Source organism: Marmota flaviventris, chromosome 13 (assembly GCF_047511675.1).
Source record: "Marmota flaviventris isolate mMarFla1 chromosome 13, mMarFla1.hap1, whole genome shotgun sequence".
NCBI lineage: Eukaryota > Metazoa > Chordata > Mammalia > Rodentia > Sciuridae > Marmota > Marmota flaviventris.
This window is the reverse complement of record NC_092510.1, coordinates 50,423,989-50,446,123: the sequence shown is the minus strand read 5'-3', so window position 1 is coordinate 50,446,123 and position 22,135 is coordinate 50,423,989. Positions and strand designations below refer to the sequence as shown.

The window sequence follows — 22,135 nt, the reverse complement described above, 5'->3', positions numbered from 1 at the left end:
TTATTTATTTTTATGTGGTGCTAAGGATCAAACCCAGTGCCTCCCACATGCTAGGCAAGCACTCTACTGCTGAGCCACAACCCCAGCCCCTCTTAAACCCCATTTTTATAGCAAGAAAGAAATTGTAAAACAAGTTGACCTGGCAAAGTAGGAAGCAATCTTTAAAGTAATGAATGAGAACATTTTAAGGCTTATTTCCTATAGTAAGTATTTTTTTAAGAGTGTTTGTTGTCTTTAAGATGCACAGATGTTTTTATTTGAAGCTATTTTCATGTACAAAACACAAGTGCAAAACTATAAAGTAGATTAGTGTTTGTTAGGAAAATTTTTATTTTTTCTTATTTATTTAGTTGTTGATAGGACTTTATTTTTGTTTATTTCTATGTGGTACTGAGAATAGAATCCAGTGCCTCACACATGCTAGGCAAATACTCCACCACTGAGCTACAGCCCCAACCCCCAGGAATATTTTTCTAAAGCAGAGGATTGTGGGATGGAGGGATGTACGGAAAAAACATTAAGCTGAATTCTTTAAAACTTACGTTGATTTACACTTCTGTGATTGGGAATACTCATTTAGCCCTTCTAGACTTCATGAAATGATTGTTAGATGACCTCCAAAGTTTAAGCCACTTTAAAATTCATAGCCCTAATATCCAGAATTCTATAGAAAAAGTGGCTTTATAATTTAAATAGACAAACTTCTGGTGTACCAGCAGGACTTTTAATGTTTATAATATCAAAGGTCAGAAAAGTAAAACAAACTTCTTTAGTTCTTTTGCTGAAACGTGTTTGGGGCTTAAGTTTAAGAAAGTTTCTTTTAGCCTTGTCCTGATTTATTCAGTTTTATTTGCTTTTGTGTTTTTAAGGATGTGACTAAAGCAATTGATATAACCACTCCAAAAGCTGCCAGAAGGGGGAGAAAGAGAAAGGTAATTTCACTGACTAATCATAAGTATCTTTAAAATTTTTTATTTTACTTGGATTGAGAAAGAGTAGAAATAATGAAACTGCCTTTAAAACTTGACCTTTTACTCTGAACCTTTAATTTTTAAAGGGTAGGTTATGTTAGCAAAACTGATTTTTTTTTCTTGGTGATATAACTATGGTATCCTTAAGGTGTATTGAAAAAGAAAAAAATGCAACAGTTTTTATGACTCTACTTTTGTTTTCTCTGTAAAATGAATATTTTCTTGTAGTATTGTTGGTAAAAGGATTAAATGATTTAATGCATGAAAAATGTTTATGATAAATCTTGGTCCCTAAATACTTGTATGTGCTGTGTAAGTGTTACACATCATTATGTTGTTACTGTGTCACAATGTTGTGTGAAATGAGAGTTTGAGTGACTATGTAGGGATAGGTATCTGGGTAGGCTTTTAATTTGTTATGAATTTCCTTCTTATGAAGTTTTGGTCACACCTATTTCTCTCCTATTTATGTTTCTGACATATATACCAAAGATAGAAAATCAAGAGTTTAGTATTTTATGAGGAAGTAAAATATGAAAACAAATAATTATAATGGCTTTTTAGCCTTTGATATATGCATGGGAGAGGGGATGTGATAACTAACGAGATTTTAAAAGGTAGGCAGAATTTTGTCAGGCAGGTGAAAGATGGAGAGAAAGGATATTGAGACATTTTGTCAAATAGTATAAGCACATAGAGAAAATGTTCATTTTAAGCATGTTTGAATACAGTGTTGCATTTCAGCATTACCATACTTTAAAGATGGATGGAAGCAGATACATAATCCCCAGTGTTATCCTATAGAACTGGAACTTAAGTGGGGGGAAGCCATTGAATTGTGTATATTTTAGATGCCTCCTTTTTATTAATGCAGTGTGATGATGGGAGTTCAATTGGGTCAGCAAGCCCAGTTCACTGAAAAATTCATTCAGAGTTTTAGTACAGCTTTCCTGATCCAAGCACAGAATTGAGCAGTGAGTAAGGAAACAGGTCTCTGTTCTTGTTGAATTCACATTTTTATCAAGATAGAAAACAGGCATACACCAGGTGTGGTGGTGCATGCCTGTAATCCCAGCGGCTCAGGAGGCTCAGGCAGGAACATCACAAGTTCAAAGCCAGCCTCAGCAACAGTGAGGGGCTGAGCAACTCAGTGAGACAGACCCTGTCTCTAAATAAAGTACAAAATAGGGCTGAGGATGTGGCTCAGTGGTTGAGTCCCCTGAAGTCAGTCCCTGGTACCCAAAAAAAGAAAAAGACAGAAACAGGCATACTTTGTTTTACTGTACTTTGCTTCATTGCACTTTGCAATGCAAACTATTTTTAATAAATTAAAGGTTTGTAGCCACTCTGTGTTGTACAAGTCTTTGCCATTTTCCCAGGAATATGTGCTCTGTGTGTCTCTCGTCACATTTTGAAAATTTCTCACTGTATTTCAGACTTTAATATGGTATCTGTTATGGTGATCTGTGATTAATGATCTTTGATTTACTGTTCTAATTGTTTTGGTGCATATGAGATAGGACACACCTAACATTTATATATATATATATATATATATAAAGTTCTCTGACTATTCTGTTCTTTCTATGGACCTCCCTATTCCTTGTGACAAAATATCAAAAGTAGACCAGTTAATAACCCTATGATGACCTCTTTATGTTCAAGTGAGAGCAAGAGTCACACTCCTCTCACTTTAAATCAGAAGCTAAAAAAGGATTAAGCTTAGTGAAGAAGATCTGTTGAAAGCTGAATGAGATAAAGCTTGGCCTTTTAGACTAGTAGATCAAGTTGTAAACTGAAAAGTTCTCAGAGGAAATTAAAAATGTTACTCAAGTAAATGTAAGAATAAGAAAGTGAAACAGACTTATTCCTGATATGGAGAAATTTTTAGTGGTCTGAAAAGATCAAAGCCAGCTGCAACACTGCTGTAAACCAAAGCCTAATCTAGAGCAAGGTCCTATATATCTTCAATTCAAGGCTGAGAGAGGTGCAGAAGCTACAGAAGAGAAGATTGAAGCTAGCAGAGATTTGTTCATGAAGTTAAAGAAGCCATCTCTGTAACGTGAAAGTACAAGTTGAAACAGCAGGTGCTGATGTAGAAACTGCAGAAGATAACTAAGATAATTATATGAAGGTGGCTAAAATGAACAACAGATTTTTTTTCAATGTAGAGGCTATAGCATTACATTGGAAGAAGATGCCGTCTAGAACTTAAAGCTAGAGAAAAGCTAATGCCTGGCTTCAAAGCCACAAAGGAAAGTCTGCTTCTTATTAGGGTTCAGTGCAGCTGGTGACTTGAAGTTGAAGCCAGTGCTCATTCACCATTCTGAAAATCCTAGAGTACTTAAAAATTATACTAAATCTACTCTGCTTATGCTCTAGAAATGTAACAAAAAGGCCTGGGTGATGATACAGTTGGTATACTGAGTATTTTAAGCCCACTGTTGAGACCTACTCCTCACAAAAAAAGATTTCTTTCAAAATATACTGCTTATTGGTAATGCACCTGGTCTCTGAAGAGCTCTGATGGAGATGTCTGGTGAGAAAAATGTTGTGTTTAGTGTTCTAACACAACATCTGCTCTATAAGCAAAGAAAGGGTTTCTTCGGGCGGAATCTACTCTAGGTGAAGGTGCTATAAAACATTGTTGATATGACAACGAAGAATTTATATAAACGTAAGTTGATACAGCAGCAGAATTTGAGGACTGACTCCAGTTTTTAAAGACGTTCTGTTGGTAAAATGCTGTCAAACATTATCACATGCTACAAAGAAGTCTTTTGTGAAAGGAAGAGTCAGTCAATGGGGCAAAACTTTATTGTTCTCTTATTTTAAGAAACTGCCAGAGTCACCCTATCCTTCAGCAAACACCACACTGGTTAGTCAGTAGTCGAGGTAAGGTGAGGTCCTCCCCCCACAAAAAGAGTATAACTCACTAAAGACTGAGATGGTGGTTAGCATTTTTAAGCAATAATTTGTCTTCCCCCGTGATGCTTGCCATCAGACCTAGGACCTCATGAATTCTGGGCAAGTACTCTCCAACTGAGCTACGTCTCCTCTCCAGTCCTGTAAAATATATATTTTTTTAAAATATTTTTTTAGTTGTAGGTGAACACAATGCATTTTATTTTATTTTACTTTATATCACACGTGTTAGGCAAGCACTGTACTGCTGAGCCACAACCCCAGCCCCAGTAAAGTATTTTTAAATAAAGATATGTGCATACTTTTTTAGACATAATGTTATTACATATTTAATAGACTATAGTATAGTGTAATCATAACTTTTATATATGCTGGGAAAAGGTAAACTTTGTGACTCACTTCATTGTGGTGATTTGGAATGGAACCTGTGATATCTACAGTGCATGCTTATAAACATGTAGAGCAAGAATGGTAACGTGGGGAGTTAGAACAGTGACTTGATAACTGACTAGGTTATGGAAGGAGTTTCTAAAGAGTTGGCATGAGATTGGAATGATCAAGAACCTTATAGGTTCTTTTTAGTAGTGGAGGTGAGGTGCAATTTAAAAGCACTTTAGGTAGGTAAATTGATGATTGAAAGTGGATGGTAAAGAGTCGGCAGAATTTAGAATGACTTCCAGGTGTTCGAGTGGGTGACTAGATACTAAGGAGACAGAGAATGCTGGTTTGGCATCAGGTGTGTGGGGAGAAGAAATTGAAGCACCTATGGAAATCATGATGAAGATACATTTTGTTCTGGCACCAGAGTGGGAAAAGAAAAGATGCAGTTGCTGATACGAAGATATGAGATATGTGAGGTCAAGGGAAAATGTTTATTGGGACATATTGCAGAAATTGGAATTCCAGGGAAATATAATGGAAGAGAGGGAAGGTAGCTCTACAAAACTCTTTTGAGAATGAATTGTCAGGAGAAATGTAAGAGGATATGAAGCTAAACAAGGGAGAGGAGGATTTCAAGAATGACAAGAGTGATAGAGGATCCAGTAAGGTCTAGTTAGGTTCCCTCAAGGTACTTTAGTTCCATGAGGATGAATGAAAAGGACAGGAATCAGATAGTGAATTATAGAAAAAAATGTTTTTGTTTATTTTTGCGGTACTGGGAGTAGAACCCAAGACCCTGAGCACTAGGCAAGTACTTGACCACACCCCCAGACTGAGAAAATGTTTAGTGGTAAAGTTACAAAGTAGTTTTGAAATCTGTGAAGCAAAGGAAGAAGTATTACAGCAACTCAGCAAGGATTTGCATAGATAAGGTAAAGTATTGAAAATGAAAAAGTACTTGCTGTAGATGCCTTAACATTTTTTCTTTGCACAACTAGAAAAGATTGAAGATATGGAATGTAAGTATATACTGATATTTGAGAGGGAGGGCACATTTGAAGGAACTGACCAAAGAAGGAAGAGGTAGGCCTCTTCAATACAGGGAAGGATGGAGGAGGAGGCTATAAAAATTCTAGGGAGATGTGGAAATCAAGGGAATTACTTCTTAATGGCTCAATCAACCAGACCCAATTCTCAAAGCAAGACATTTAGGTATAGTAAAAGGAAGAATGGATGACAAATTTATGCTAGCTATTCTGAGAGAAAAGGTGGGGTTAAAGGATTAATGAATGGCTTTGAGATCCCAACTGAGATTGCTTAAAGTGAATGCATGTTTGTATTGTTCCCCCTCTTGCCCCCAGCAGGCTCAGTATGAGCTTGGGAATTCTAACATAGAATGTAGAATTGTATTATATATATATATTATACAATAATATAATAGAATTGGATTATATGGGATTTTGTGGGACAGGTGCTACAAATCAAGGATGCAGAGAGACTGAGGAAACTCATGAATAGTACTCCCTTGAGGATTTTGTGTGTGGGATGGCTCAAGGGAAGGTAGTATAGCTAGAAAGTAGGGTAATTTATACAGAGAAAATGAGTGAAAGGGTTAGAGGTCTCAGTGAGATCAAGTACCATACGTGGACATGAATCTAGTCAAAATATTTGCATTTAAAAATTTAAATATGTGTATTTAATAATTAGTCATTTTTCTAGATCAAATATTTTTTGTTTTCATGAGGAATGATTTTGACTTATGAGTTTTCTCTAATAGTCATAAATCCATGTCTGCAATAGAATTGGTCTTTAAAAGTGTTAATATATTTTTATTAATTATTGATGAACTCATTGTTTTTGCTGCAAATAATCCATTACACCTATAATTCTTACTTGCTGTCTTGATTTATTTCCAAGTGGGGTTTTTTGTTTGTTTGTTTGTTTTTGGGGATTTTTTTTTTTTTTTGGCTCTGAATAGCTGATGGATTTGAACTGAATTTTAACTGCGCTCTCTCAGTTAATCTGGGAAAGAGCTCTCATGTAGTCTTGGGTTCAACTTTTACCTTGATTATGCACTATTATGCTTCAATTGTAAAAGCAAAGAAGAAATGAATACACTCTCAGAAATGGATTTGCTAAAATATACATTATTTATTTCCAGTATTCATTCATACTAATACTTTCAGAAAGGAAAGGTGGTACCCATGTATTGATTATTATTGATTATCAGTAACTAATATACAAATTTTCTACATGTTTATCACACTGAGCATCATGTTTGCAAATCATATAGCCTATTGATTAAAAGGGTAAACTGCCTTTTTATTAAAGAGATAAGATTATACATATTTTGAATGCTTTTATTTTTATTAATGTAGTTAATGCTGAATTCTAAACCATGGGAAAGCAGCTCTTAAATGGTTCTTTCATTCTTCTGTTTGATCTCCTTCAGTTTCTTTCCTTCCCTTGCTATTATTATCAGTACCAACTGCTACATGTTTGCATTTCCTTTCTGATTTGTCATTTTTTAAAGATATATTTTTGGGCTGGGGCTGAAGCTCAGTGGTAGCTTGCCTCATCATACATGTGAGGCACGGGGTTGGATCCTCAGCACCACATACAAATAGATAGATAGATAGATAAAAAGGTATATGTCCATCTACAACTAAAAATATTTAAAAAAAATTTTTTTAGTTGTATGTGGATACAGTACATATATTTATTTATTTTTATGTGGTGCTGAGGATTGACCCCAGTGCCTCACATGTGAAGTAGACAAGTGCTCTACCACTAAGCTACAACCCAGCCCTGATGTGTTTTTAATTTTTTTTTTCTTTTGTGGCACTAGGGATTTTAACCCAGGGCCTTGTGCATCTGATCTGTCATTTTTAACCTTTATTCTACTATAATGTTTACTCAGTAATTACTGATTCTTATTTGGAACCATTCTCAGGAGAGTTAATGCCAAAATTTATCAGAGTGAATTATAATTTGCTAAGATTCCTGTTTGTAGAAAATAGGAATAACCCTAAGGGGAAAACATCAGATATCAGTCTTGGTTCAAAAATATATTATGTGCCCACTATTATGTATAATTATAATGTACCAATAAAAATTTTTTTGAGTATTAACAAAAGTTAGAGAGTTAGAGACTTTGAGAAAGAAGTACGTTAGTTATAGCATCATCGAATTATACTTTGGTTCCCATTGTATCAAAAGTATTAGCTTTATTTTTACAAATGATTTTTTTAGTCAGCATTTTCAAAAGCTGAGCTTTTTATATTTTTAAATGAAGAATTGTTCCCTAAAATCATAAGCAAAGTTTGAGGATTTTATTCTAATGAGTTGATTGTTCAGAAAAGATCATCTAGAAATTTTGCTTATATTTGTTGACTCATATTGACTAGCATATTTTTACCATTAAATTAAACTTTGTATACTGCTTATTAAATAAGTTAATTGAATTTTTTAATTCAGGCAGAAAAACAAGTAGAAACCGAGGAGGCAGGAGTAGTGACAACAGCATCAGCATCTGTTAATCTAAAAGTGAGTCCTAAAAGAGGACGACCTGCAGGTAGGATTGTTAATGTTTAAATATTTGCTTGGCTTTGATTAATATTCCAATCCATTAAAGTGTTGTTGCCTCAAGTGTTTTGGAATGAAGTAAATAGGCATTTGGTTACAGCCATGCATTTTCTTAATGACTGTTAACAGATATGGTCTGAGAAATGCATCATTAAGCAATTTCATTGTTGTTCAAACATCATAGAGGGTATGTAGAAAAACTAAGAAGGCTTTGACATTAGTAGGCCATTTAATCTTATGGGACCACCATTGTACATGCAGTTTGTCTTTGACAGAAATGTCATTATGCAGTGCTTAAGTCTGAAATAATCATGAATTTTTTTTTCTTTTTGTTTTTAATCCCATTAAATTTTCCACAGATACTGGCAAATGACACTAGAGTGGGGTTAAAACCACCAGGAATAATGGGCTTATTTTATCATTTATGAGGCATAAACTTTGTAAATGGAGCCATATTCAAAGAACAAACACAGCCTTTGATTAACAGCTGTTAATATATTAAATTACTACATTCTTTGTTTATGAGGATATTTATAATATGCAGCTCTCATTAGCATTAATATTTTCTTAATTTGGCAAGTTGGAAATCTCTTGAAAAGGACCTTCCTAATACAGAGTATGCACAAGAAAATTAACAAAAATAGAGAATGTTTTTCTACTTCATAATAGGACTTATTGAAAAAGGATTACGATGCATAATAGCCAGAGGGGAGAATTAAATTTATTTACATGTTTTGGAATTTAATAGTGTTGTAATGGGTCAAATTAAGGGTGTTAGAAGACTCAGTGAATTTTGATATAAGCTTTCCAAAGATGTGTGTGTATAAATAAATGTACATATAATACTCTGATATGATAGGAACGTATGTGATACTCTAAAGTTAAATTTTGTGACATTACTGGTAAATGAAAAATGTTGTTTTAAGCCCTCTCAAGCATACCAAGGACAAATTGATAATAGCTGATCTTTAAATTTTTTGGCTTGTTTCTCATTTGATTCATGATTTTTAAAACTTAATAAATTATTGTTATCTGTAATAGACCACTAAATAATAAACTCTTGATGTATATAATTTTGTAATCTTTATATAATGAGATTTGCATTTTAAAGGGAAACTAATTATTTTTTTTTCCACATGAATATTAGCTACAGAAGTCAAGATTCCAAAACCAAGAGGCAGACCCAAAATGGTAAAACAGCCCTGTCCTTCAGAGAGTGACATGTGAGTTGATTTTTAATGTATAATTGATTATTCAATAAATGAAACCTTTGATTACAAACAACTTGCATTTTTACAAGTTTTCTCTTGTTTTAAGGGATGTTACTATTCCTATTTTGATATTTCCAAAAATCATGGGGAGGATTGTAAAATGTAAAAATTGGTAAAAACTGAAAATATGTGGTTATTATTAAGACTTTTTTTTTTAAGTGTATGAAGATATAATGTTACTTTGGTAAAAGAGTAAAATCTAAAAGAAAATTGGGCAGGATAGTCTTGTTGAAGGAATTTGAGAGAATATATTTGAAGTGGTGTCCACAAGTATTTTTAGCTCCTTCAGAGTAGGTGCTTTATTTTAAAATGGTGCTAAAATTGTAGTGTATATTTAAGATTTTTAAGTATTTTGGAATAATCACTTAGTTATCAAAAAAAGTAAACATTTTCCCCCTTTGCTGCCTTTCTTAACTACTTATGGTAAGGAGGAAAACCTTTTTATAGCTGATGTGTTTAAAGATTTTGTTGGAGGTGGCACACACCTGTAAGCTACTTGGGAGGCTGAGGCAGGAGCATCACAAGTTTGAGGCCAACCTGGGCAACCTAGTTGAGACACCCTGTCTCAAAATAAAAGAGTGGGGGTATAGCTCAGTGGTATAGAATACTTACCTAGTTATGCATGAATCCTGGGATAAATCCCCAGTATTGGGGGGACAAAAGAGTTTTAAGGGAAAGCTGAAATGAGGTATGTTAAGAATGGGCTTATAATGTTTTGGATCAACGAATTATTTTTATAGGAACTTAATTATAGAACATTACTAGAGTTGTACTTTTCAACCAAAATATATTTAAAGATTTTATTTTATTATTTTATTTTTATGTGGTTCTAAGGATCAAACCCAGTGCCTCACATGTGTTTAGGCAAGTGCTGTACAATCCCAACTCCTATTTTACATCTAAGCTAGCTGTTAAAGTATTACACACCTGTAGTTCCTCTGTCTGAGGAAGGAGGATTACTTGAGCTTGGGAGTTTGCGGCTTTCCTGGGCATTATAGCCAAGATCCAGTTTCGATCTGTCTCTCTTTTTTTTTTTTTTAAAGAAAATTACTTTCAAAAATAGTAACATATAACAATAATACATTGTTATTGTATACTTATTATAAGGAGAATAGATTCCAAGCATTCTTACCACTAAAACAAAAAAATCTATGGGGTAATAGGAGTTAAATAACCATTTAAATGTGTACATCCACTAACACATCACATTTTACATCATAAATAGAACTTGTCAATTAAAAGATAGTGGCACAGAAACACAACATGGTTTAATTATTGCAGCGATATTAAGAAATCGTTTACCCGGAGGTAAACAAGTTTGCAGTCATTATTCCTTGGGAAATCAATTTGGAAGGAAAATATTGCGAGATTCCCCTATTTTTAAATATAAGGAATCTCTCCTGATTAGGCCCCAGTTTTCCCTTGAAGTATACTTCCTAGTCCCTTTGTCTCCATGGCTTTTTGCTGATTCTTATGGAAATTATCTAATTTTGCCCTTCCTGTCAGCTGAGCTGCTTTCTCAGTGACTGACAGACTATATGGATTCAGAGGCTTTAGCATGCCTTTTTAGATCACATTTTCTCTTGATACAATCTAATGTCATTTTTGGTAGTACATACTGTGTGTTTAATCTAGTCAGCTTCAATGGTCTCACTCATAATACTTTCCCATATGTTCTTATCTTTTTTTAATTAATTATAGGCATTTAAGTGTATAGGTTTTCCTAAGAAACCACCCCTCAGGAATCATGTGTCCATCTGAAGAATTAAGGCATTCCAGTTTCAATTCTTAAGGCTAGCAGCTATACCCTTTATGAGATCTTTGACCCTAGGATGTCGGAATTTGAAAATCCTATATCCTTACTTGAAACAGAGGCTTTCTTTTTTTTTTTTTAAACTCAGTTTCTTAAATACCATATCAACTTTATCTTGGTAATAATCAGTTCAAGCTACTGATATTCTACCTTGAAACCCCTTTACCCCAAACCACATTTCCTTCTTTCAAGTTGTCATAGTTCTACAGTTTTACCCATGGATGTATTAGGTAAAAAGTAGAATAGGGGTCATTGACAGCTGGGGCAGCAGAAAGGAATGGAGGGGCTAAGGTTGAATAAGACATAAGATGAACTGCCAAGAAAAGAAAATGAGAAGTTGATATTTACGGAATTCTTGGTATGGGAGAGGTTGGATAACCAGCATGAAAATATGGTTGGATAAAAGAGGAATTAGTTCTGATGTTCTATATACCACTGTAGGATAGCTGTAGTTTATAATAATTTTATATTTCAAAATAACTAGAGAAGGGTTTGAAAGTTCCCAACACAGAATGATAACATTTGAGGAGATGGAAATGCTAATTACTATGATTTTATTATTACACATTGTATATATTCTTCAGATTAATAATATTGTGTCCCATAAATAATAATGTTTGTTAATTAAAAATTTGTAAAGGGGTTGGGAGTTAGCTCAGTGATAGAGCACTTGCTAGCATACCTGAGATCCCTGTTTGATACAATTTCTATATTAGTGAGCTTTTTGCTCAGGCAATAGATAATCCTAAAATAGCAGGAGCTCACAACATTTATTTATTATTCCTGCTGAATGTATGCTGGGCGTTGGATGTAGCTACCTTTGGTTGTGTATTGTGAGTGGAGTGCAGCATTAAATTACATAAACTCTTGAAACTTATGTTCTTCATCATGAGAACAGCGTGGATGTATTAGTGACTATTTCTTCCTGATGGGTACTGAAATGGCAATAAAAGTATAGACAGAGCCTTGAAGAGCTAAAAGCAACTCATAATGTTCACATAAAGTAAGAAAAATTTGTTAACAAGCCACTGAGACACGTGGGGTTGTGTGTTAGTCTTGAAGTTAACATATATTAGAAGACTTGAGGGGCTGGGGGGCTGTGGCTCAGTGGTAGAACACTTGTCTCGCATGTGTGAGGCCCTGGGTTCAATCCTCAGCACTACATAAATAAAAATAAAAAGGTATTGTGTCCACCTACAACTAAAAAAAATATTTTAAAAAAAAAGACTTGAAAATTATAATTTTCTCAATGTCCCTTGAACTGTTAAAAAGATAAACTGCCAGGTTAGGGATGTAGCTCAGTGATGTAGTGCTTGCCTAGCAAGCCCGAGCCCCTGGGTAAGCCCCAGCACTGTAAAAAAAAAAAAAAAAAGAGAGATTGTTACAAGTCTGTAGTTCATGAAAGGTGGCAAGTAGTGATAGTTAGATTCATGAGACTTCTTTGCTTTGATACTGCTCAAAAAACTTTGAAGTAATCCCCTTTCTTTGACCTTAAAATAGTCTTTTTGGTTTTGGTTTTTTGAAGTCTGGTCTCATTATGTTGTTCAGGCTGGGTTGGATATTCTGGGCTTAAGTGATTCTCCTGCCTCAGCCTCCCAAGTAGCTGGGAGTACAAGAGTACACCACCATGCCCAGCTTTTATTTTTTCCCCCCCTTGTGGTGCTTAGATGTTCAACCCAGGGGTCTCCTATATTCTAAGTATATACTTTAAAACTCAGCTACATCTCCAGCCCCACATTTAAAAAATATATGCCTGGGTCTGGGGTTCTGGCTCAGTTGTAGAGTGCTTGCTTAGCATGTGTGAGGCACTCGGTTCAATTCTCAGCACCGCATGTAAATAAATAAAGGTTCATCAACAACAAATGAAAATATTTTTCTAAAGCCACTTTAAAAAAAATACATAAAACAGTCCATGTATAGGTATTATCATTTTTAAGATCTATTCCATATTTGGATGCTTGCTTTTAAAAAACATTGTTATCTAGGTTGGAGATAAAGCTCAGTGGTATAGCACTTGAAGAGCTAAAAGCAACTCACAGTGTTCACATAAAGTAAAACTAATTTGTTAACAAGCCACTGAGATTTGGGGTTATGTATTAGTCTTTAAGTTATTAGAAGTTAACATATATTAAACCCATGCCCAAGGCCCTGGGTTTAATCCCCAGTGCATCTTGTGCGCACACACAAACATTATCTGTTGTTTTTATGTAAGTTTGTTGGTTTAAGATGTGTTAAAGGGAGTAGATTTGTTGGGTGAGAGGAAGTTTGTATTTTTTAATAGCTACTTCCTTCCAAAACAGTTTGAAGAAAGCAGTCAGTTGATATTAAGAGCTACAGAAATTGTTTTTACATTTGACTTGACAATATTACCATTTTTAAGAAAAAGAGGTGAAACCCATCTGACATTTGAAAATAAGCACACCCAATGATGATTTCTGACAAATTTTTGAAGATGTAAAAGATGACATTTTTTTCTTTTCCAACTTAAGTCTCCTAAGTATTCAAGGAAGCACTTATTTGGTAAGGGGGGATCAGTGGGTTTATTATGTGACATTTTGCATCACATTTCTCATTTATCTGGGTAGCATTGGACCAAATGACATGGGATCCATCTTAATCTGTGAAAATTTCAGTAAAATTCCGTGGACAGTAAAAAGATCGTAGTGTTTTTGTTTTGTTTTTTGTGGTACTGGGGATTGAACCCAGGGCCTTATGCATGCAAGGCAAGCACTCTACCAACTGAGCTATATCCTTAGCCCAAGGTCATAGTTTTTAGACAGCTTTAAGTCGATGTATTTCTTTATAAAGGAGTTCTCTAGTTGAACACGTATGCCATAAAAGTAATTGTTAGCATTTGCATCATCTGATTGTCCTTTTATAGCCTGTTTCTACTATTTATATTCACATAATTATTATCTAGCAATAATTAGGATATTTGAATAAGTTAGGTAGTTTGAATTATTTTAGCAATGTGTGGGAGTACTTAGATCGTAATCGGCTTAGTACTGTTTGTTATCATGCTTGATTTGCCATATATTTAAAAGAGTGCTTCTTTTGAATTCAAAAATGACATTTGATTTCACTTCTTCAATTCAGTTTTTCTGAGTGTGTCTACTTTTAAAAAATAGGGGCTGGGGATGTGGCTCAAGTGGTGTTGCGCTTGCCTGGCATGCGTGCAGCCTGGGTTCGATCCTCAGCACCACATACAAACAAAGATGTTGTGTCCGCCGAAAACTGAAAAATAAATATTAAAAAAAAAAATTCCCTCTCACTCTCTTTTTAAAAAAAAATAATAATTTATTCTTACAAATACATAGTTGGCCCATAAGTTGGGCCAAGGGTATGGCTTCATGATAGAATGTGGGCTTAGTATGCACAAGGCCCTTGGTTAATTCCCAGCATCTTCAGGAAAAAAACAAAAAACCCAAAACAAACCACCACCAATCATCAAACTAACAACCCTAAAATATAGCCCCCAAACACACACCAAGATCCAGGGATCTTGCTCATCTTATATACTGCTGTTTCCTCAGAGTTAAAAACAATAAGTACCATGGCACATGGCTAGTACTCAAATTATGTTTTTGAACAAATGAATGACATGAAAGGAAACTTGGAAAATGGGGGGAAATCACTTTCTACTTTCTATTAACCTAATGACACTTTAATTTTTTATCTTCTAATTTATATCAAAAGGATGTTCTGGTACAGAATTTCTTTTACTTTTCTGTATATTTACTTTGTATGGGTGTGGTATGTTGTATGCTGGGGACTGAATCCAGAGCATTGTATATACTAGACTGTACCTCTGAGATACTTTTCCAGCTTCTAGATTGACTTTTAAGTAGCAATACTGCTACATTTCTTTAGAGAGGATCTTGTTTAGTGGTGCAGGCTGGACTTGAGTTCGTGTCCTCTAGCTTCAGCCTCCCAAGTAGCTGGGATTACAGGTATGCATGTGGATTATTTTTATCATCTAAAATACTTGTTTGGTGAGTACAAGAGTATAGATGAATGACAAGTAATGATAAATAAAAGCTCATTATTGCATTTTGTAAAATAGGATTACTGAAGAAGACAAAAGTAAGAAAAAGGGGCAAGAGGAAAAACAACCCAAAAAGCAGCTTAAAAAGGATGAAGAGGGCCAGAAGGAAGAAGATAAACCAAGAAAAGAGCCTGACAAAAAAGAGGGGAAAAAAGAAGTTGAATCAAAAAGGAAAAATTTAGCTAAAACGGGGGTTACATCAACCTCTGATTCTGAAGAAGAAGGAGATGATCAAGAAGGTGAAAAGGTAGAAAGTTTATATATCATATAAAATACTTGTTCTGTTTTTAAGTTCTTTTTAGATAGTTTTTAAGCTGTACCCTAGTAAGTATTCAGTATTTTTGTGAAAGCTAACCTGGATTCTTATATTTCTTAATAGACTTCTACTAACTACATAACAAGTACATTTGAAACTTAATTTTCTATTCTGTATATATCTTCCCTTCTCACAATTATAGTCAGAAAATTGAATATGTACTTCCAATAACCCCACCTAGGAAAATAAGCGAATGTAGGAAATAAGCCAAGTTGGCTGTGACATGAAGACAAATGTAAATATAAGGTGTATTTCTATATATATTTTTATTTACCCCAACGAAAATTTTTGTGCCTATTTATTGTATGTTTAGTCATTTATATGTAACGTTATTTGGATGCCATTAAATCTTGTTTGGGAAACTTATTAAAGCTATATGTCTGGGCTGGGGTTGTGGCTAAGTGGTAGAGTGCTTGCCTAGCACATGCAAGGCCCTGGATTTGATCCTCAGCACCACATAACAATAAAGCTATTGTGTTCAACTACAACTAAAAAATAAATATTAAAAAAAAAAAAAGCTATGTGTCCTTTTGTGTAGAAAAACAGAATAGCCTTAAGAGATGTACAGATCCAGGTCACATAGACATTTTCTCTCTCTCTTTTTTTTTGTATTGGGGATTGAACTCAAGGGCACTTGCCCACTGAGTTACATCTCCAGCCCTATTTTTGTCATTTTTATTTTAGAGACAGGGTCTCACTGAGTTGCTTGGTGCCTCCCAGTTGCTGAGGCTGGCTTTGAATTTTTGATCCTCCTGCCTCAGCCTCCCAAGCTGCTAGGATTATAGGCATGCATGCACCACTGCACCTGTTTTTTTCTCACATTTTAATATTTCAAAGCTAAAATTTTTAAACAAAATAGGCTCAGCAGTATGCTTATCAGTATTCACATAAAATTACTGTGACAGGAGGAAGACTATTAAATCCACAATCATAAAGGAAAGTGAAGATTGTAGAGCAGAGATGTGTAAAATTCAGTTGTGTTTTTTAAAATTACTAATTTAAACACGTCTCTCAAAACTAGTTATTTTTCTCTGGAGATTGTCATTACAGCTACTAGTCACTGACTTTGATAGTTAATTAAATCCATCCTGATTCTCAAACAGAAGAGAAAGGGTGGACGAAACTTTCAGACTGCTCACAGGAGGAATATGCTGAAAGGCCAGCATGAGAAAGAAGCAGCAGATCGAAAACGCAAGCAAGAGGAACAAATGGAAACTGAGCAGTAAGTATTTTTTTATTCTAAATTTTGGGTTTTCTTAAAGCTAGCATGGGTTTTTTAAACAATAGACTTCATTTTCCAGACTTTATGAAGCCTTTTGAAGTGAAATTTTTCCCATGTTAGAAAAATCTTCCATATATGAAGATGATATTTCAGGCTTCATTATTTTCTGAATGAAGGATGAGATTCTTGGAGGCAGTCACCCTGTGAATTCTTTTTCAGTTTAAACTGAAAGTGCAGATAAGTTTTAACTGTTGGTTTTGCAGAAAATTGTACTCATCCTCTCTTATTTGTGTGATATATAAATATAGAAAGAGTGGTGATAATATATTGGTGGAGAAAGAATGCAGGATATATTCTTGTTATACCACCAGCAGGCCTACCCCTAAAGAACAGCAAAAATAACAAAAGCACAGGTGGAAACCCATGAAGCCAGTAAAGTAAATCCAGTGGCTGACAGGGTTTACATTGAATGTGTGCACTATAAATCAAGTTCAACTCTGTTTTCCCTTAAGTTTTGATACTTGGAGATGGTATATACTTACCATGGGGGATTTCTTTCCCCTTTATTGTATAAAATAATTTTATTAATAGAATGAAAAATGATAGCAATGATGATTGTTAGACTTCATGTCTTTGTTTTCCTGGTTATCTTTTAGACTGTCACTTCTGAATTCTTTCTCTGAAATACTTTTCTTTCCTGTGAAATGTCTTACACTCTTTAACTTTTTTTTTTGTTGTTGTTATTTATAGTGAGGAGATAATTTTATAAACATGCTCTATGTCACTAAAGACAAAGATAATGAGCAGTGAAACTCTAAACATTCTTGAATAATTTTTTTTATATTATAAAATAATCATAAGCCACAAGACTATAAATATAGCATTTGCCTCTGACTTCTTAGTTGTTCGGAGGCTATATGAGCAGCTTTAGCCTCTTGTGGGAGTATTTTAAAAAGTGATCTGAAGTTCAGAAATGTTACTCCCCGTTGTTGACTTTGACCACTTCTGTAAATATTTTTTTGTTACCTATCCTTTTCACTGAAAATTTGTTGGACTGTTGGTTGCTTTTAACTTCATTGTGCTCCCAAAATTAGGATACAGAATTAGTTGTTGCCTAGTAAAATAGCCCATCCCTTCTTCAGTATCTCAAAGTTATCTTTTTATGTATTTCAGTTTCTTTTGAATGTCCTCCAATGTAATTTTCTCAAATTCTAATATTTGTGTTTTCTTTCCTTCTCCTGTTATTACAAAACTTTGTACTTGGACAGTTTTGCTCTGTAAAGCATTTCAGATGCAACTTGTGTGAAATGCATTATGCAAAATAAAGTTTATTGTATTGTATTCCCAGCCAAACAACATGTAATCTACAGTAATAAAAAATATATCTCATTTTGGGCTCAAAGCATTAATCCAGTTACTGAAAAGAGAATACAAGTGGAGCAAACAAGAGATGAAGATCTTGAGACAGACTCATTGGACTGAATTTCCCCCTCCCCCCCCTTGATGGAAGAATGTTCCAGATTCTAAATTGAGGACTTCATTATTAATGGCATTATTACTGTGTTATGATTGTTAAAATTTCCTGTAAGGTACACACTACATCCTAAGGTCTGCCATCATTCCTGTTAAGTTTTTTACCAAGCTTAAAATGAAGCTTTGTGTTTGAAAGTTATAACAATTCTAGATGAAGATGGTGGTTGTACATTATTTCATTTAGAAAATATAAAAATTCATTTTGTTTTGAAGCTAGGTATTAACTGGAATAGCTATACATCCCTGAGAATGGGGCAATTGTGCCCTTCCCTTGACATTCCTTGTTGTTTAATTCTTTAGAATCTTAATGATTGTTTTTTTAAAAATCCTGAGAGATTAATCAGTAGACTTGTTAAGAAAAAAATGAAACTGTAACCAAAATTTTAAAATAAAGTTTTTTTAAAAAAAAAAACCTGATTTTTAGATATTTTTTGTTCTTGTCTATTTTAATTGGTTTATAGTATGGCCTGATTGCCAAGCCAAGGTACTAGAAATTATGATTTCAATTTTAAATGGTTATTTTTGTGATTCATAGTAAAACGGTACCTTTTCATTTGAAATGGTATATAAATGTTAGTGGATGTCATTTAATTTGATAATGGCTTCCCCTTCCCCAATTTTTAAAAAATTTCATAGGTGTCTTAAAAACAGTATTTTAATCTTGAAGCTTACTTCAAAATCCCTTAAATTACCTGCACTTCGGAGATGTGGTGAACAATTAAATTGGTCTGTTTTGTTTTTGTAGTGCTGGGGATCAGACCCAGAAAGCCTCATGTAGGCAGTCGCTCTACCATTGAGCTACAACTCCAGCCCTAAATTGGTCTGTTTTAAATGTGCTGCTTTTAAAAATAATTGTGATGTAAAATCCATTAAATGTTTATAGTATTCTTCCCATTGTAGATTGTTGATCTGAATGTGGGCTTTTAATATATTTCATGTTGGAAAGAAAATTTCATTGTGACAGTTCCAAAATCATTTTGTGAAGTCACTAAAAAAAGATTGTTAGATTTAATTTAGCATATTGAGTTTTGCTTATATTTGTACTAATGCTGTGGAGCTCCGGTTCTAAACACTGTAATCAATTCTTTGTGGTCTAAGCTATTGATTTATTATTATAAGGAAAATTTTTTATTATTTACATAAGGGATTGTGGGCATTTGGTAATCATAGTCACAAAGTTCCAATGTTTTGAAATATTTGTGTTAACATTTGATAGGCAGAATAAAGATGAAGGAAAGAAGCCAGAAGTTAAGAAAGTGGAGAAGAAGCGAGGTTAGTTATTTCACTTTCTACGACGTATAAAAGCATACATAGAAAGTTTGTAGACAATTTTTCATGATTGGCTTCAGAATCAGCCTCATTTTCTTATGTCCTACAAAAACATTCAGATTCCTGATGAATTCTATATAAAGTACATTGTACTTTAAGCGTAACTAGGTGAACTTGCTAAATAGTAATCTTTGTATTTTAATATTTGTCATCTGATGTCAGATTTTTCTAACTTGGACAAAAGCTAAACACTTTCTCATTTTTGTCAGATTGCTTAATTAGGGTTAAGTGTATAAGGTAAGGCAGGTGTTTTATGGATTGGTGTGTAGAGTTCCTTGGATGTAGACAATGGCATATTTTGTGCTTTCATGCTGTTTGTTGCTTTCCTAAACTATATATTAAAAATTGCAGGTAACTTCTTATGCAATTGTTCATCTATAAAGAGTTTCTTAGTAAAATATATATTTTTAAGAAGCCACAGTTTCTTTCCATTATAAAGCAGATTATACAAAAATACTGGTTTTGGAAAAACTATTTACTGTTTTTCACATATTTTAATTTATAGAAACATCAATGGATTCTCGACTTCAAAGGATACATGCTGAAATAAAAAATTCACTCAAAATTGATAATCTTGTAAGTGTTTAACTTCCTTTAAAAATACAGTGCTGCTTTTATAGCTTCATTTTTGTTTCTCATTGAATTAATTTAAGATAAAAGGGACAATCACTGGTTAATTTGTACTGCCTTGACTTTAAAAAAATCTTCAGAAATAAATTATATATGCTGTGAAATAATTAACAATTACTATTTTGTCATGAAGGATGTGAACAGATGCATTGAGGCCTTGGATGAACTTGCTTCACTTCAGGTCACAATGCAACAAGCTCAGAAACACACAGAGATGATTACAACCCTGAAAAAAGTAAGTATATCAACTCACATAGGCTTTAAACATTTTCATATTACTTCATTAAAAAAATAAGTATAAGAAAACAAACAACTAGGGAAACAATTATAAATATATATTGTTTTCTCAGATACGGCGATTCAAAGTTAGTCAAGTTATCATGGAAAAGTCTACCATGTTGTATAACAAGTTTAAGAACATGTTTTTGGTTGGTGAAGGAGATTCTGTCATCACACAAGTGTTGAATAAATCTCTTGCTGAACAAAGACAACATGAGGAAGCGAATAAAACCAAAGATCAAGGGAAGAAAGGCCCAAACAAAAAGCAAGAAAAAGAACAAACAGGTATGTATAATCTGAAGCCAGTTTTTAAAAAACTGTTTGCCAGGATTTCCTTTTAAAAATGGTTTACCAAGCCTGGGAATGTAGCTCAGTGGTAGAGCACTTGCTTGTGCTTGAGACTGTGGGTCTAATCCTCAGCATGGAATTGGATGGTAGGGTTTAAATATGGCTTTACTACATAGGCAAAAAATATACCTTCACCATCTGCCAATAAACTGGAAGTGACTACTAAAACATTGTTATCAACAATGAGGCTTCATTGTATTTTCATTGGCCTTGAGGTAGTCTTAAATAAAAATGTGTGATGGGCCTGTCAAACCACTTAAGCAGCACAGCAGCATGCCCTCAGAACAAGAAATCGTGTCAGTTTATAAAGTCAGGGTTCTAACACAAAAACCATAGTTAATGGGGCAAATGACCGGAGGAATGTAAAAACTCTATCTAGAACATTGTCTCCTCCCTAGAGGATTCGCTTCCTAGTCCAGCTTTCATTTCTCATCCACAGAAAACAAAACCAATCCCCAGGGTTCAATAATGGTGTGTGTGTGTGTGTGTATACACACACACACACACACACACACACATACATATACATCCACAGGCACACACATAATCTTTTAGTTGTAGTTGGACACAGTACCTTTATTTATTATGTGGTGCTGAGGATTGAACCCAGGGCCGCACACATGCTAGGTGAGCGCACTACTGCTGAGCCACATCCCTAGCCCCTCAATGTTTTGATCAAAACAGCATCACACTAACTGGGGCATGGTTGTATACCATGGGCTACTAAGGCAGGAGAATCACAAGTTCAAGGCCAGCCTCAGTAACTTATCAAGGTCCTAAACAACTTAGTGAGACCCTGCCTCAAAATTTAAAAAGGGGCTGGGATGTGACTCATTGGTTAAAATAGGCCCTGAGATCAATTCCCAGTATCCCAAACAAAACAAAAACCAAACAGCATCACAGGTGGAGCCTGAAAGTTGCTATATTTACAGCTGATGGGAGTATTCTGGCTCATGCTACTGTGCTTAGTCATGCTGAGCATATTATTTTTTAATTATATTAATGGGTTTTTTGTTTGCTTATGTGTAAATAAAAAATTAACAACTATATTATTTTTCTAATTATTCCTTTACCCATAAGTACATGCAGTAACTGTTTATTTCTGTGCATTAGCTGCACAAAGACTTGAGTGATGTTACTTGACAGTGAAGCTGTCCTGTATATTCCTGAAATGGCATCAAAACCCAATCCTAAAATTAAGTATTAGAAACTTAGGAGCCATGTTTTATTTTTTATTTTGAATCTTTAACAAAGTATTTCCATTGGAATCCTTTTAAAGGTTCAAAGACTCTGAATGGAGGATCTGATGCTCAAGACAGTAATCAGCCACAGCATAATGGAGATAGCAATGAAGAAAGTAAAGACAACCATGAGACCAGCAGTAAGAAAAAGTGAGGACATGTTTTAATGGGTCTGTGTGTGTGTGTGTTTTGAGGTGGGGTTTTGCTGTATAGCCCAAGCTGGCTTTGAACTCCTGGGCTCCAGTG

General features: G+C 34.3%; 1 protein-coding gene across 3 annotated transcripts in view; it reads left to right on the top strand.

The window, feature by feature from the left end:
- Psip1 (PC4 and SRSF1 interacting protein 1) overlaps positions 1–22,135 on the top strand; it is a 46,232-nt gene that overhangs the window by 21,527 nt on the left and 2,570 nt on the right. Inside the window, exons 6-15 of one of the 3 annotated variants that reach the window (XM_027950574.2) lie at positions 870–932; positions 7,755–7,851; positions 9,010–9,085; positions 15,010–15,238; positions 16,411–16,529; positions 19,279–19,334; positions 19,897–19,967; positions 20,155–20,256; positions 20,372–20,585; positions 21,928–22,039. In XM_027950574.2, the coding sequence (XP_027806375.1) occupies positions 870–932; positions 7,755–7,851; positions 9,010–9,085; positions 15,010–15,238; positions 16,411–16,529; positions 19,279–19,334; positions 19,897–19,967; positions 20,155–20,256; positions 20,372–20,585; positions 21,928–22,039 (1,139 nt within the window). Of the gene's footprint in view, positions 1–869; positions 933–7,754; positions 7,852–9,009; positions 9,086–15,009; positions 15,239–16,410; positions 16,530–17,877; positions 18,481–19,278; positions 19,335–19,896; positions 19,968–20,154; positions 20,257–20,371; positions 20,586–21,927; positions 22,040–22,135 lie in introns of those variants that run through there. The other 2 variants (XM_027950576.3, XM_027950575.3) reach the window with 2 other exon arrangements.